Source organism: Morone saxatilis, unplaced genomic scaffold (assembly GCF_004916995.1).
Source record: "Morone saxatilis isolate NCDOM2014 unplaced genomic scaffold, NCSU_SB_2.0 Contig18, whole genome shotgun sequence".
NCBI classification, from domain to species: domain Eukaryota; kingdom Metazoa; phylum Chordata; class Actinopteri; family Moronidae; genus Morone; species Morone saxatilis.
Window position 1 is genome coordinate 21,813,635 of NW_023339740.1, and position 16,221 is coordinate 21,829,855.

General features: G+C 39.4%; 4 protein-coding genes across 5 annotated transcripts in view; 2 read left to right on the plus strand and 2 right to left on the minus strand.

Annotated features, from left to right (window-relative positions):
* sycp1 (synaptonemal complex protein 1) overlaps positions 1-746 on the plus strand; it is an 8,126-nt gene extending 7,380 nt beyond the window's left edge. The window contains 4 exon segments of the mRNA XM_035661146.1: positions 27-98; positions 187-291; positions 430-489; positions 574-746. Of these exon segments, the coding sequence (XP_035517039.1) occupies positions 27-98; positions 187-291; positions 430-489; positions 574-714 (378 nt within the window). The 3' untranslated portion in view covers positions 715-746.
* si:ch211-105j21.9 (putative GPI-anchored protein pfl2) lies at positions 317-2,795 on the minus strand. 2 transcript variants are annotated; one of them, XM_035661145.1, is made up of 4 exons: positions 2,677-2,795; positions 1,749-2,256; positions 1,491-1,643; positions 317-1,410 (listed from the first exon to the last, which is right to left on the minus strand). In XM_035661145.1, the coding sequence occupies exons 2-4, from the start codon at positions 2,248-2,250 to the stop codon at positions 1,283-1,285; spliced, it is 783 nt and encodes a 260-aa protein (XP_035517038.1). In that variant the 5' UTR covers positions 2,251-2,256; positions 2,677-2,795; the 3' UTR covers positions 317-1,282. The 2 variants fall into 2 exon arrangements, with proteins under 2 accessions (XP_035517038.1, XP_035517037.1); XM_035661144.1 differs by having other exon boundaries at positions 1,749-2,261.
* Positions 2,796-3,116: 321 nt separating this feature from the next.
* Positions 3,117-10,238, minus strand: slc5a8l (solute carrier family 5 member 8, like; the record flags this gene model as incomplete). Its single annotated transcript, XM_035661186.1, is given in 15 exon segments — positions 3,117-4,014; positions 4,123-4,208; positions 4,341-4,450; positions 5,054-5,241; positions 5,375-5,461; positions 5,575-5,642; positions 6,967-7,079; positions 7,406-7,494; positions 7,593-7,722; positions 7,803-7,943; positions 8,180-8,334; positions 8,606-8,673; positions 9,199-9,250; positions 9,511-9,576; positions 9,871-10,238. Coding segments are annotated over 15 exon segments (1,821 nt in total). The 3' UTR covers positions 3,117-3,900.
* A 2,295-nt stretch (positions 10,239-12,533) lies between these two features.
* On the plus strand, positions 12,534-13,755 carry tshba (thyroid stimulating hormone subunit beta a). Its single transcript, XM_035662292.1, has 2 exons — positions 12,534-12,695; positions 13,477-13,755. Exons 1-2 carry the CDS (start codon positions 12,534-12,536, stop codon positions 13,753-13,755), a joined length of 441 nt encoding a protein of 146 aa, XP_035518185.1.
* The last annotated feature ends 2,466 nt before the right edge of the window (positions 13,756-16,221 follow it).

A 16,221-nucleotide genomic window follows, 5' to 3' on the forward strand; every position in this document is an offset into this window, starting at 1 on the left:
TAACTAACATTGACTTTTCATCAAAGGATATTCACAATGAAGACCTGAAAACCCCAAGAAGAATTACAAACAGGGTTGGCGGAACATCAAAGATCAAAGTAATATGCAGTATCATCCTGACACTTTTCAAAATGAATAAACAATATTAAAGACTTGCTGACATTTACTCGTTGAAATCCCTCGCAGTCTTACAGAATAAGGACGCCCCCTTCTGATCCTGCAGCACGCTGGAGAGAGAGCGCCATAGAGCTTGACCCCAAGTCTGACAGCTCAGATCAAAATGATATCTTAGTGAGTTGTATTTTTGTTGGTTGAGGGTTTATTTGTCAGAAGAATACAATATCATAAACCTGTTAGACTTGTTCATTTTACCGTTTGTGCAAGATGGCCAGGAGAGCTGATTCGGCCTTCTGTTCCTCTTTTTGATAGAGCTTTACAGGGGCACCCAATATCTCTGCTCCACGTTGCAAACTCAACATCTTCAAAAAGGTAAAATAACCATAGTGGTGTTATTTTAAAATAATATGACAAAGAACAATTCATTCATTGATGAAAATGCATGCACACTTTCAGAAGCAGAGTCCTGTCACAAATAAATCACCAGGGAACCTCTTGAAGCTAGCTGCGATGAAGAGAATGAGAGATGCAGGTTGGACTGCTGTTACTGGCTGTGACCAAAAAAAGAAGAAGACCAATGAGAAGATCTTTGCGTAAATAGTCCTGTTACGGGTCATCAAGTTTAGAAGTTAAGGTGTTCATGTTCCAGCTTCCAACTTTGTTTCTCAACATGCATAGAAAGTATTGTTATGGTTCAGTTAAACGGTATTGTTGAAGATTTAGGTGTTCATATTCCAGTTTGTTAAAGAAGATTTTAAGTGACTGTAGAGTCACCTTCTATGTTTTTCAGTATTTTAGTGTAGTTCATTGTGTTGTGTGTAATAATACTTCAAATGAAATGACATTTATTCTGCACAAGTTTATATTGGTGGTGTGAGAAAAGGTGTAGCTGTTATAATCTTAACATATAAATTTAATATATTCATGTATCCTAATATTGACATTGATTAATAAAATGTTCAATCAATCAGCATCGTCCTTGTTTGAATGTTTTGTCCATCGTCGTTGTCCCTTCCTCTCTGCCATTAGTCTCTCATCAAGAAGTAGACTTTCACAGTGGGGACATTTCAGTCTTGAAATCGTAGTAATTAACGGGTGAGGATGATTAGTTTTGTTCAAGCCTGTCAAGCACCAAAGGTGATCCCAAAGTGTACGAACTCTCTTCTTAATGAAGGAACTCGAGGCGGAACTGAGATTGGTCTGCTGAGGGTGTTGGTACATTGTCGTATATTGGATGGCCATCATAAAGTCCTCCAGAGATTACGAGTGTGTCATCGTCTGCCACAAACGCATCTGTTGAAAATATAATATGTATTTTTAATTGCTAATAACAAACAAACATTTGTATTGCTTGATGACAGGAAACTCCTTACCCGTGTCATCAGTGTTGTTAAGAGGTTGGTGCAAGTATTGGATTTTCTGTTTGCATTGATGAAACATGAACACAACCACGGCCGTAGCAAACACTCCAAGTACAACGCTGAAGAGAATAGTCATATTCTTTTCTGACATGTTTAGACGCAAACCTAATAACACAGGAAAAAAGGAAGCAATTAGTCATTAATATGAGTTGAATAGCAGCATACAATAAGCAGGTTAATCATTAATGAAACAGGAAGCCTGATGCTTACCTTGTGTGGTTCTGTTCAGTGAATCTGAGGTTGTGTAGACAGTGGAAGACAAATTTGCAGTTGTAATTACTGTAGTATCGGGTGTACTTATGTTAGCTTCTGTCGTCTGCATTGCTGGCGTTGTCGGTGCGTTAAATGTTGGAGTGTGATTTCCAGGTGTTGTCTTCGTCAGTGATGTGCTATTTGTCAGAGGAGTCATGATGGTTGTTGGCTGAGAAGTCTGGAGATGACTTGTGCTCTCCGTTGTAGCAGCTGTAGTTTTGGTGAATGTTTCATTGTTGTGGGTCGTGTTGGTAAACGGAGTCGCGTTCTCAGTCGAGTTTGAGATAACAGTCACAGGTACGGTAGAGTTAGATGCCATTGTAGTAGTGTGTGTCAGGTTTACATCAGGGGTTGATATTGTAGGTGCGATTGTAGTCAAACTCCCATTTTCTGTTTGCGCCACAGCAAAGGAAAGTGCCAGAAGGCAACAAGCCAGGGTGGCAAAGGTATCCATGGCCATTAGGTCCTGTACTGTGAACAAAACATGGGCTGAAAAACACTTAAAATAAACACTGTAAAAACATGTTGTTTTCCTTCATCTTATTAATAGTTTTACAGTTAAGACCTAAAGTCTGAGCCCCTCACACTGCAACGCAGGGACAACAATACCTGTAAACATGGTGTGGCCTTTTATAAGTAGGTCATCGGTAATGCGTTTTTAAAGATTACATTCAGATCTACTTACAACAATAAGAACTTACATCTACAGGAAATTACTACAGCCAAACTAAACACGACTTATGCTTATCAGCTCTGATCTTTTATAGTTAGTCGATGGAAACACATCTAATCTTGCAATCCTGTGAAAGCTGGGCCAAACCTTGATTAACAAGTAAATTACTTTTGCAGAACTTATAGTGGTAGACTGATTTAAAAAAAGGCTCACCTTGTTTTGTTAGAATCAGTGAAAACAGTAACTTAGTTCACTTCCCCGATAGTGAGCCTGCCTCCATGTCACGGCTGACTCTCCACTTCCTACAAACCTGAAATAGCTGAAGGCTTGATTTGCTGGCATGGTGGCAGGTAAAAGTGGGCAGGTCAGTGCTTTGTAAACTTCCTCTATTGTATGTTGCCAAGGATACAAAGGGCAGGGTTATTTCAAGACCAAAGCTCAATTTCTCTCTGTCTGTCTCTTTCTTGTTCAGTTCAAATGAATGTTACAACCCTGTGTAGACGCCGCATGGCCGAACATTAACTGCACACTAAATGTATTTTTCTTGGATTCATTGTTCATCTCTTTCTTACATTTAAAGGTCAAACATTCACTGACGTTCTCTGTGCTGAAATTGTGCGCTTATGTTTTCAGTCCACACGGTTGAACTTTGTACAAAGTATTTATTAAGAAGTAGAATTTGTGATTAATTGGTACAGGAAATCTATAGAGAGTGTACAATTTTCATATAAAACAAGGCAGTATACAAATACTTAAAATTCAATGGCCATTGTTCCTTCAAACTAGTAATGCCACATACATATTGTAAAACAACAAACAATATTGCAGGTTGACTGCGTCAGAGGACAATGTTCAGGTAGGAAATATAGGGCTAGTAGCCGCTATCAGAGAGAACAATTGAACAAAGGGCAATAAAAGTAAAACAGTGTTGCCACATCACTGCTAAACAGGAAATGTGATCAGCGCAATTAGTCAGTAAAAATCAGTAAAACATGTGGTGACCTTGTGTTATTTTAAATGCTGTTTCCTTATTGTGAAGGATAGGACAACAGCAGAAACACCCAGCTTTAATTACAGGACTAGATTATAACACCAGCTGTTGTAGAACATTGTCTAACTGTGGATTTGTTTTTTTCTGTTTAAGCACCTAAGTCGTGTGGCCACGTAAGTAAGCAAGTGTTGGAATTTGAATTACATCCTTTTCAAGTTCAGTTTGCCAAGCCTTATTACTAGTTGTCAAGTTCTTCCTTTCTGTCAAGTAAATCTTGATGATCAACGATGTTTGAAACATAATAATCAACATACAATTACTTGTTTTTGCAAATCAAATGCACCACAGGTATGTAGCAGCAAAACCATCGTGGCTCGTCATTTACGTGTTTATAAAAAATACATTAACACATCTCCATGAAGGAACAATGTATTCATACAGCAGCGTTACAGTTTGGTGGCTTTTTCAGCTTCTTTACTCGTCACATCAAAGTCTGTGAATGTCGGGTTGTCAGCTTCCATATGAAAGTCTGTTGCAACCTTTTCCGCGACGTCTGACGCCTGTAGAGAAAATTCAGCAGACTGTTAATAACATGAGAGAATCTTGTGTAGTTTGGTGATAATCCTCACTTTGTTACCAGTTATCTAACCAAAGGGTCAATCTCTTACCTCTGGTTTACCACACCGGTTAAAGCAGATCAGGTCACTCTTCTTCACAAACAGATCGGAGTTCAATTTCTCTTGCTTGCATCCGCCTAAAAAGGAATAAATACATATCCCCATTACTGTTTTATGGTGGATTTAGACTCTAACATTTAAACATTTAGAACACACAAGCATGTATGTGCCTCTGCAGTGGAAGTACAGGTAAGGAAATAACATCTCACCTGTGATGATGCTCACCAGCAGGCCAGACACCATTGTGGTCAGTGTACCCAAGAGAGCGAAGTAGACGTAGGACAGAGAGTACCAGGAGTCTGCCAGAGGTGGCCTGACACTGTCACACAAAGGAAATCATTTTAGGTATCATACTCCTGTCAGTCTGCCACTTCTTTATGGTGATATGCTGTATAAAGTAGGTCTGCAAGTTATTAATCTACTGATTTCTTTCTCAATTATTAACCAGTGGTCCAACAAAAAGATACTCAGTTTGCAATTACTATATAAAACACCTAAATAATGAATCAATTATAAAAATAGTCACAGCTCAGGTTGTAAGTATATATTGTTTATAGTTAGTGGTTAGTGGAGGTTGAGTGTCTTTGGATCTTCTCTCTATGCATTTGGATATTCACTCTCATTACTGCACCTATCAACTGGATTTCAGAATTTATTTAGAAATTTGTGTCTGAAAAGTAGTCCAGAAAAGCAGTGGGTTGCTATTCAAGTTTGTGGACTCTGATTTAGTGTCATGTCAGCAAAATCTATTCTGAGAAATTTCTACTTTTTGTGATGAATTGGCAAATGCAAGTAAATCTTTTTTAGGGCAGCTTAAAGCTTTGAATAATGTTTTGACTTTGCTACACTAAGTAGAGTATTCATATTTATTCTAACCATATTATGTGCATCATGGACATTCATTTTATGTAACATGACTCACTCAGGCTGCGGGGTCACAGGACTGGTCCATGGAGCTGTCGTCGTATAGTTTTGGCCCGTAGTGCTGTTGCAGCCCACGGTGCTGAGTGGGAGAGGATTTGTCTTTTCAGCTGTTGGTGGGTAAATCTGGCCTCCAATCCCCACCCACAGAGTCAACACTAGACCAATGATCATTCCCACAAGTCCTCCCTGCAAAGTAAATATGACTGCAGTCAAATACTTCCTGCATGTGTCACATTTGTTTTTTTTTTTGTACGTTTTCTTTGTGTTATGAGAGGGTGCAGTTGAGCCAGTGAATGTTCCAGCAATAGGAAATACTCACTGTTGAATTTGGTGTGCGGAATAGCATGCCTAATAGGTAAAGACCAAGAAGAGGCCCACTGATCATTCCAAATATGGACAGAGCTGCCTGAAAATAGAAAACTGTCAGGAGCCTTGTAGTTCTCAATATTCAGCTCTTGGTGGTGCTGTTGAGCAATAAATGGCTGCACTACTGTTGGTGCATGGTGTCGAGAGGTTTACCTGCAATATGCTTTCCATCAGTGAAGCAATTCCAGCCATCCCAATACACAGGGCACCAAAGAATACACCTGAGAGATGTTACAATCAACATTATTGAAGTAGAAGAAAGGAAAGAATCAGATCTAAATTTTCAACTCTGATGCAGTTTTCATAAATGTTTAAATGTTCTTATCAAAATGTAGGGATAGATAACTGAAGTCTGAATTTGTATTAGGAGAATTTTGTGCTCTTTACTTAATTACTTAATTGTTTGTCTGTTCTTGCCCATGGTATCTGCAGGTGAAAAGTGATTGTAAAACATTCAGTTCAGAAGTTCAAACTCTGTGGGGCAGTAGCAGTTGTCATAAATGGATTTGTATCCACAGAGATACAAAATACAGATCAATGCTAACCAATGTAACTTTTCGCAATTGTGGCAGGATGAATGGCTAAACCCATGTGAACTTTCGCAGTGTGGCCGAGAGCCTTGCGCTCCTCGGTCAGCTTCAGTTTAGAGTGTCCCTGAGGTGAAGGACGGTAAACAGTGGCGATCGGTTCTTTTGCCTCGCTGCTCCCAGCACTGTGGGGAACAAGAGTGCCCGGTGACATTCGCACGCGACTACGTGATCTCAGCCCTTTAAATCGAAGCTAAGACCAGCTTTGTGAGAAATGTAGCAGTCAATTTGGAAGGCAGTACTGGTCCTCTTAGGTGGCTCGCTTGGCTGTCTGCGCCGCTCTACTGCTATTTACTGGAAGGGCTGTTTAATGCCTGCAGTGCGCCAGCTACAGAACGTCGTAATTGTACTGTCTGTGATTGTTGCGGTGTGTATCCTTAGTATTGTTTTATGGCTTTGGTTGTAAAAGCACTTTGGTACTTTCGGTTTGTTGAGGGCAGTGCAATTTCTTTCTTTCACAGAGAAAGAGAAAGTGGAGTCACATCCTTGATCTTATGCTGCCAAATGAAGTTTGTAGAACCTACATACATGTTCCTGCTTGTCCAGCCATTTCTCAGTAAATCTACCTGAGACAACACTCACATTATTGTAGCATTAAGTCATCAAGTAATGACTTTTGTCGTTGGATAAAGAAGATTAAGACAGCAGCACTACAATATCTATGTTTAACTTATCCTGATCATGTCCTAACCCATACAGGGCAATTTGAAACAGGCTAATTACCTGCTAAGAATAACAAGATAAGATAATGGTTATCTTGGTCTACTGGTATCTTGTGAGTCTGGATGTAATAGGTGTCATTCTGTAAGGTGACTACAGTGGTATTCATGATCAGAGCGTACTATGTGAGTGTTTTTGCTCAAACAGTTTGTCCTCAGTAGTATGTGGTGGCTTTTTTACTTTATCCTTTTCTTATGTATTCTTGGGTTACTGTAAAAATAATTCACACACAACTTACTCAGCCCCATGTTCAACCAGGTCACTTGTTTCTCTGTGAGGTTTTTGCACAGTGGAAGAATAAAGTCTTCCATAGTGACAGCAACTAGGGCATTAATGCTTGAAGACACCGTGCTGAAAAATACGAAGGGTAAGCTGTTAGTCACTGAACAGAACGGAAAGGCTGATGATTTTAGTGGCAGAACAGATTACATAGAAGATTATCAGGTAGCATGTAGGTGGTTGTTTCTGGCATTATGTATAAATAAAATTATATAATTAAAGGCGAAATGAAAGTGCAACAATAACTTGCTCAATTTTCAGCGGAACAACAATGTGGACTTTTCTCAGGAAACAACATAAGCCAGGTATTGCCAGTTCATTCTTCCTTACCATCGTATCCACTATCTTATCAACACAGCTTTTCTCACTCCTTTTTCCTTATATGTGTCAGGCCTCACCTAAGGGTGCCACTGTATGCAGCAGCCACGAACAAGCCAGGGATTCCAGGATAGGCTGCCAGTATATCCATCACGAGGTAGGGCAGCAGCTAGTTTACAAATATAAAGCATTTTCACTCATAATGCTTGTCAAACAGCATGACATCCATGTGATGATGAGCAAAGAGAGAATTGCAGCCGCGGTTACCTGGTCAGGGGTGCTTATATCACCGTTTGTAAGTGGGTCACAGTTCTTGTAAATGGAGAACATGGTGAGGCCCGAAAACACAGCCAGACTCACAGTTACCCACAAGCCAACCATGTTCACATACAGAGACCTGGGAGATGTTAGAAGACTTGTCAGTGCATGGACCTTCGCTCTTAGCCAATACTATACTGTCACAGCAGGAACGCTCACATCTTGGCGTGTCCCAAGGTTTTGCAGGAGATGTAGCGCTGCACCTGGGACTGGTTGATTGCATAGATAGACGTCCACATCACGCTGCCACCGATTGTAATGGACCAGAAAGTATGTCGCTTCCGAGGATCTGGGTCAAAACTGTGATAAAAGTCAACAACATGAAGGAATATTGAAGGTAATGTTTGGGGACATCAACAGTACAAACTTCTAATAATGTGGGATAACACTATTCAAGTATCATATTCAAGGAATTAAGAGTTACATATAACAATTATGGAAAAGTTGATTGAATTTGCTTTTCCTGTTGTGGCAATTTAACCCATCTGGTATCATAATTTGTTTAAAACTAATAATAACTCTGCTTGTGTACATACTCAAACGCCTCTAGTCGGCCTCCTTGACCAGCATCTTCCCAAATCTTCCCCAGGCCTCCCTGCAGTACAGCTCCTCGAGCTATAACAGCCACAAAACCTGCCAGCATGATCACCATCTGCAGCACGTCTGTCCAGATTACCGCTTTCAGACCGCCCTGAAACAAAATCCACGTTAGAGCCACCGTATCTTAGTACCTTTATGCAGTCTCTCAAATTAGTTGAGATTAATGTTATTATAATGCAGAGAATAACTCTCATTAGTTTCACAAGCAGATCAAACAGCTTCATTAACCCCAAACTAAAATAGGTGTAATATAATGAACCTTTTAGTTTAACAGTTTAAAATACAGGTCTGTTTGTTCTGTTCTGTTTGTTGTAATTCATTCAATATAATACATGATACTCTTTGACATGCGCTGTACCAACCAAAGTGCAGTAGATGATGCACACTGCTCCTGTAGCCACCAGCACTCCCCATAGATCAAGTCCTGTGACTGAGTAATTACATAAAAAGCACCATTATGATTCATATAATCAAAATAAGCTTCTTGAGACATAACAACGTGACAGTTTTAGTAACTTAAGCCTCTGTAAGTCTCCATAACCTCTCTAAAATTGTGTACATATCCATGGTTTGTAACTTGGCACTAATGATACATTTCCCTTGCTACACGTGGTCACCTCTTTGTTCAAGGTTTAAACTGTGATTAAGATAAACATGAAATAAAGAAACAGCTGTATCATTTTTTAACAACTCTTTTAGTAATATAAAAACTGTTATCAGGACAAAATTGATCATAAAATAGGTAATTGTAAAGAGATTAGACAGAACACTACAGGTTGATGGTTGAACTACAATTAAGTGAGGCTGCACACTGGAAAAAACCCTACTCTTTTTGTCCAGAGGTTTCTTGTCCAGAAGAAGTAGACAGGAGAGGCAAAGGTGGAAAGTCACAAATCAACAATAGCAAAGGTACCTAACTTCATTTTATTTAGAACTGTTGCTGCTATAGACTTACTTTGATTTAGTGCAAGAGCTGGAGCATAAATGACCAACCCAGTGTACAGGGCCTGAGAAAAGAGGCCACCATTAGTTGATTAGCTGGAAACACAACAAGCATGTGATTCATATTAATCTTGGATTTGGTATGAAGAATCAGTTTTTACATAAAGTCAAAAAGAACAAAGACAGGTGCTTTTTGCCATGTCACATTTCCCATGCTAACTATGGATGTTTGTTCCATTCTTCAGGGTTTGCTACTTTTGTTTTTAATTATCTAAATACAAAAAGTCATTGAATATTCCTGTTAGATAAAAGCATGTTTAGTTACCGTCTGCACGATGTACATTGATGTTCCAATTAGCCGAATAGGCCGGCTGAATCGCATCTCCAGGTACTAAAAAAGAAAAGGAGAACTAGTCAGACATCATTGAACTGATGATTCGGTTCATACACAGTGGTTTAGTTAATATATCCACATTTACAAAATGTGAAAGGTGTTTTTTTGGAGGAGATACTTTTATAGCTGTTGTATTCTGTACAAACTTCATGTACCCCTGATCATTTTAAACCACCTTTGCTTTCTGTAGCCTTCCAATAAACCATACTTGCTTTATTGATCTTTCCATTTTAACTCATTTCCTGCTGCACCTGTGAGCTAGCCTTTGTACCACTATAATCACTTCCTCACCTCATAGGCACTGGTGATCCCCAGTCTGTAGAAAAGTGGGACAAAGATCTCAGCAGTGATGACAGACATGATGGCATAGGCAAAGCCGAAGGTCCAGAATGCAGCCCCAAACCTGTAGGCCTCAGCAGGTGTGCCGATGACTGTGATTCCAGACATGAAGCTGGCAGTGAGCGACATGGCAACAGGCACAGCTGTCATTTGCCGTCCACCCAGCAAGAACTCAGCGCTACTGGTCTCCTTACGGCCTCGAATGGCCTGGAAAAGGCCGATACCAGCTGCCCCCAAAATTGTTCCAGCAAACACAACATAATCCCACACGGAGAAAGTGGCCACTGGACCACCTGTACCCACCATGGTTAGTTCAGCAGAAGGAGCTTCCTTTTACTAACACTTCTTTCTGAACTGTCGTCAAGAAATTTCTGTATTATGCAATATTCAGCATTTAATATTCTCCCCTTCAAATGATCCTGAAATCGTCACATATACCAATACCAGAAGTAATTTCTGATTCTGATTCTGATTCTGATACCAACAGCCAGAATACACAGTAAAGACAGACTCAGTCAACTGTCAGTCATCAGCTGCACTCATTTAAAATCTTCCCTTCAAACCTTCAACAAAGAACAGAAAAATCCAAGTTTTAGTCCTCTTCGGCTGTGCCAATCCAATAATCAGTTATCAGAGTTGCTCCAACTAATTGTAAAAGCAATGAGATATTTCAGCTACACTCCTGCAAGTGGCAGAAGTCCACTCTGATGCTTTCAGCAGACTATAAAGATTAGTTCACTTAAGTTAATAATCTATCAAGGACACACAGTACTGAAGCCAGTCAGTGATTGTAAAAGGTGATGATCCTGTGGTGTTGTTAAGGTTGTGTTGTTCTGATGACAAATTAGAGACTTTATGTTATCATGATGTCTCTATTCCTTATGTGACATAGTGACACATCCAGTGTGTGTCTTTATACAACTCGAGGTTTCTCAGTAGTTACTGATTATGTGAGGAATTTCCGGTGGCAGGGCAGGTTAAATCTTTAAGGCTGGGTCACTACTGCTGCTGTCACACATGTGATAACCAAAGCTTAATTTAGCACTTCTGTATTTTTTATCCAATGATGCATAGGGAAGCATGTCATTTCAAACTCAAAAACACATAGGTGTCAGTGGGAGAAAAGTGACGACTACAGTAAAAAAAATATATTGCTGATGAGAAAGAAAAAGTATGTGTAAGCTTTTGGCAGGGACTACATCCGTACAACATATATTAAGAGTGATACATTATTGGTAATCCAATGAATAGAGATTTTATGGTTGATTTCATTCAAGTGAGTCTTTACGAGAGCATCAGTTCCAGTGAAATATTCAAAAGTTAATGTAAAATGGCACTTACTGTTAATGTTTGTAAAGAGAAGTAAGAGCTGAGGAGAAGGAATGAGTGGCTAAAATGGACATTGAACTTACACTATACTGTTTATGCTTTCACTGTGTTGTAATAATCTTCAACAATAATGTTTCCCTATTTGCTGGATGTACTCACTACTGCAGAGTGACAACACGTCGGCCATGTGCATTGTACAAGATAACAGTTGTAGATGAGGACTTAACTTCTGTGAGTGGTCCTGTGAATGAAATGAAAGGGAAGAAGAGAAAAGAGTCTGTCCAATGTGTTTGTGAGATAGCCCAATGCACGGCACAGCAACAGAATGCTAAGAGAAGTGTGTGTTTGTCTGTAGGAATCCTATTGAGCAATAAATAAAGAGGAGATAAAAGCAAAAGCAAGAATGACATTACAAACAATCACATGCATGACAATTGAGGCGATGGCGCTGCTCAACAATCATTAAACAAAAATATAGATAAGGACTTTTCAAGTCAAGGTACTGACATGTCAGGTCTGTATGTGAAGACTACTTACTTACTTACTAGCAAAGCAGATTAGATGAACCTCTGAATGTTTTTTTTTTTGCCCGTGTTGCCCCCAAGACTGGACTGTGACATCTTGGGAACTGACATTGCTGAGTGGTGCACAAAAGCATTATTTGGACATGCACATTCAGAAAGCTGTGTGTGGGAAAAAGGCTTTTTCTTCAGTTAATTTTCTCAAATGAGAGACAGATTAGGTTTGTTTTGGAAAAGGAAGTAAACCTCTTTGAGTCTGAGTGTCTCTTTTAAAATCATGCATTCTTCTTCAAGATTCTGGGCATTTTGTGACATCTAGTGGACACTGCTTTAGATTACTTTGGACAGAGTTGCTCAGAGGCTGCACAGCTGGTGCAGAATCCATTGAGTCCATTTCCTTGGTTACTGCATGAACTTTGTTCATGAAGGAAATCATTAATTCATGTCATCCACATAATGGACCAAAAGATCAGTTTTTCCTTTCCATCACAGATAGAAGATAATGGCTAGTTTGGGTAAAGGTGGATTATATAATGTTGGTATAAATACTGTTCAGCAGGGATGTTCGGACTCACAGCATCATCATCAGGCCTGCAGGAGCCAGCATCTCTTGAGCAGGTAACTCACACATGCAGAGGAGAACAGATAATATTTAAGATGGCAAACTTTTGATCCTCTCTTTTATCTGGTTGTCAGTTTGTCTCTTTATCTTTCCTTCCTCATGCAGGTCCCAAATTGATTGGGGAAAAAATAACATTGCTTAACATGGAGACTGCAGTGTTCAGCTGCTGGCTCCTTTTCCTGCTGTTCAGTCCAGCTGTTCCCATGTGTTTACCCACTGACTTCACCCTGTATGTGGAAAGGCCAGAGTGTGACTTTTGTGTGGCCATCAACACTACCATCTGCATGGGATTTTGCTACTCAAGGGTATGTATGTCCTTTGGAGCGGAATAATAGTAAAAGTTTATACCATGGCCAATGGAGGCAGATTGAATTATTATATTCACTTAAAGTATTTTCTGAAATATATAAAATAATACAGTTTAATTGCATATGTACTGATGTAAAATCATAGGGGAAAAGAGTAAAACATAGGTAATCTTTTAGAAAAATGTCAATTCTGAATAAGAAATATTTCGAATAAAATCTACAGTAAAAATTAATTTGGGGTATTTTGATTCAAAATATACTATAACAGAAAATTTAAATGTTGTTATAATGTTTAAAAAAAAAGAAGTTTTTGCTGTCATTATATTTGGGACAGGCGTTTAATTCCGGTAGCCAGCAACCAGGTAATGAAAACAAGCATACCCAACAAACAGTAGAGGAAGAAGAGAAAGTCTTCCAGGACATGACATTTTATTGATTGATGGTGGAGAATCTAACAGATCAAACAGTGAGTATTTGTGTAGGTGATCTAAGCAGCTTGGAACTCGCTCAAGCAGGCGACCCTGGTTGGTTAAGAGGTTTTATACATCCAAAAAATGTTTTAAAATCCAAACCAGGTGTCTAATTGACATTAAATTGTCTTATTGGTCAAATTGTGTAACCACACCAGGCCAGTAAAGGGGACCTGCCTCTAATTGGGACTAAAAATTAAACTATTCTGGTGCCTTTTTTCAGTTGAAAACAAGCATCCCAAATAAAGTTTTTTCAAGGAATTAAAAGATATTTTAAGTGTATTTATGTGTTTGTGTATGGTGAGCAGGACAGCAACATGAGGGGTATACTCGGCCCACGCTTCCTTATCCAGAGAGGCTGCACTTATGACAAGGTGGAATACCGCACGGCTATACTCCCCGGTTGCCCCCTCGACGCCAACCCCGTCTTCACCTACCCCGTGGCTCTCAGCTGCCACTGCGGCGCCTGCAGGACTGACAGCGATGAGTGCGCACACAGGGCCAGCGTGGACGGAGCTAGGTGTACCAAACCAGTCAGACGTCTCTACCCTTACCCTGGCCAAACCAACTACATGATCCCTTTCTGATTCATCTGTTATCATTCTCAGCGTGTCTCTTTTTTTGTTGTTGTTCAGATTGCCAAGCTGTAACTGCATGATCCATGGATGTTTTGAGAAGACACATTATCCTCTAGCGTGTGATGGACACAGTGATATATGCACTGTCTGTACTGTTACCTATTGTACCAGTCTGTCCGTGCTGCAGCTTCTCAGTTTACAATAGGGGGTGGGGGGGTGATCCTGGTCTTTGTTATTGTCAGCTCCCTTATTTATCCTCCTGTACACTCATGTCTGTGTGTGACTCCTGGACTTATTATGTTTACTCTGAAAGGGATACTCTGAATGGAACTCAATTAAAGTGATGTCTCTAAATAGCTCTCTGGCTAAGCTGTGCTTCACTTAATCACATCCTGCGTCTGACGGTCCGTAGCTTTCTGTTTACAACATAACAAACACGAGGCCATGACGCTCCACAATGTCACCTCAGGATGCTATATTTACCTCAGGAGTCATTCTGGAAGGCACATGATTGTTGACACACCTTATTAAATGGATTATCGGGGAGGACGTCGAACCGCAAAGATTAGGCACGAAGTTACCAAAACACCAAATTTACAGTGTGAGTTAGTTAACTGTTATTTTATCTCAGCCCAAGTAGAGTTTATGTGTTTTGCAGTTTGCCAGTCACACAGGGAATTTGGGAAGACAGCTGGAGCTTATAAATAGCTCAGCAGTTCAGAGTGGGAGAATGTATGATAAATCCATCATGTGAATCTCTGCGACACTGCTTTCTTATATCCTCATTTTATATTCTGTATATTACAGCATTCTTTTGTCAGTTTCTATACTGAAGTGTCTCTATTAAGCTCAGACAGTCACTGTATGCAGTTCTGACAGCTTTTCATATTTTGATCAGAATGAAATCAGAGTGAAAAATGAAAAAGAATTAAGAGCTGGTGAACTAAAGGCCAACAAAACATCAGATTTAAAGGTACGGCGCCACATTGTGCCTCTTATAGAAATGAGACAGTGGTCATTTCATCTAAGTCAGGGTTATCATATGCATAACTCCCATATGAAGTAATTTGTGCCACTGCTGCTTTATCAAACTATGCACCTTGAATCAACCTTGAGGGGAGGTGTGTCTTGGGGGGAGAAGTTGAATGAGAGATGAGATCCAGTTGACTGTATGGGGGAAAGTATGGACAGAAAACCAGTTTGTAAAGTGCTGAGCCCTTATAACCTCAAGGAAGCTTGTAAAACCTCTGACAACCTGACACTCTGTTTAACCTTGCAAGCAGTCAGCTCACAAAATGGAGGAGTATTATATCCACTCTTTGTAGTAGTTTATCATTTATGTCTTTGTGTATATCAGTTAGAAGTGGGTTAATATTATTATTTTATACTCCCTCACACCTTCATTATAGTAAATAGATAATTCAGCTGTGTTTTTAAGTGTTATATTAAGCATATTCAATGTATTGGAATAGATTTGTTTTTTCATGTTGTGAATGTTCTAAAAACATGCTATACTCATATTACTCATAAATCTATCTGACTGGATGGTTAATTATGTGGTTATACCAATAGTTGACCTGATATGACTCTGAAATCATCTGACTGATATGGCACAATGGTTTGAATTGGCCAGCTGAAATTCCCTGTGTGGTGGTTGGTTTTGAAACCACTAATACCCTAATGGATAAAGCAGTGGATGGAGTGGAATTTGCTTCCATCAGCACTCCAACAGAACCAGCTATGTGACGCACATACCGACCAACACTTTTGTTTGTGTTGTGTTTATTCAACTAGAAAAAATGGGAGAAATGTTTTAGCCATGTTAGCCGGCTGGTTGGTCCGTCCACCACTTCAGTCTAGACTGAAATACTCAACAACTACTGGATGAATACAGACTTTGGTGATCCCCCAACTTTTCCTTTAGTGCCACTAGTAGGTTGACATTTTTGTTTTTTTAGTGATATGACTCAACAACTATTAGTCATTAAATTTGTTGTAGATATTCACAGTGCCCAGACAATGTGTCTGTATGACTTTGGTGATCCCCTGACAGTACCTCTAGCGCCACAACCAGCTTTAATTTGTTGAATACTTTGGTTTATGACCAAACACTTGCAAATCCCATCATGCACAGCTAAAGTTCATGTTCACTGCCAAGTAGTGATAACATGCTTACTTAGTCCTTAGTTCCCAGGACCACTGTGCCGAAGTACAGCCTAACAGAGCTCCTAGCATTAGTCAGCTAGACCTGACTGTAATTGGTACTGTTGCAATAAATAATAATATTTTTTTTTTTCAGTTAGTGATATAATTGCTAGATTACACATCCACAAGAGAATCAGAATCAGAATCAGAATCAGAAATACTTTAATAATCCCAGGGGGAAATTATTTTCATTACAACTCCAGATATAGCTACAAACAACATATATTAAGAATATATATATAAATATTTATATATAAAATATATAAAAGA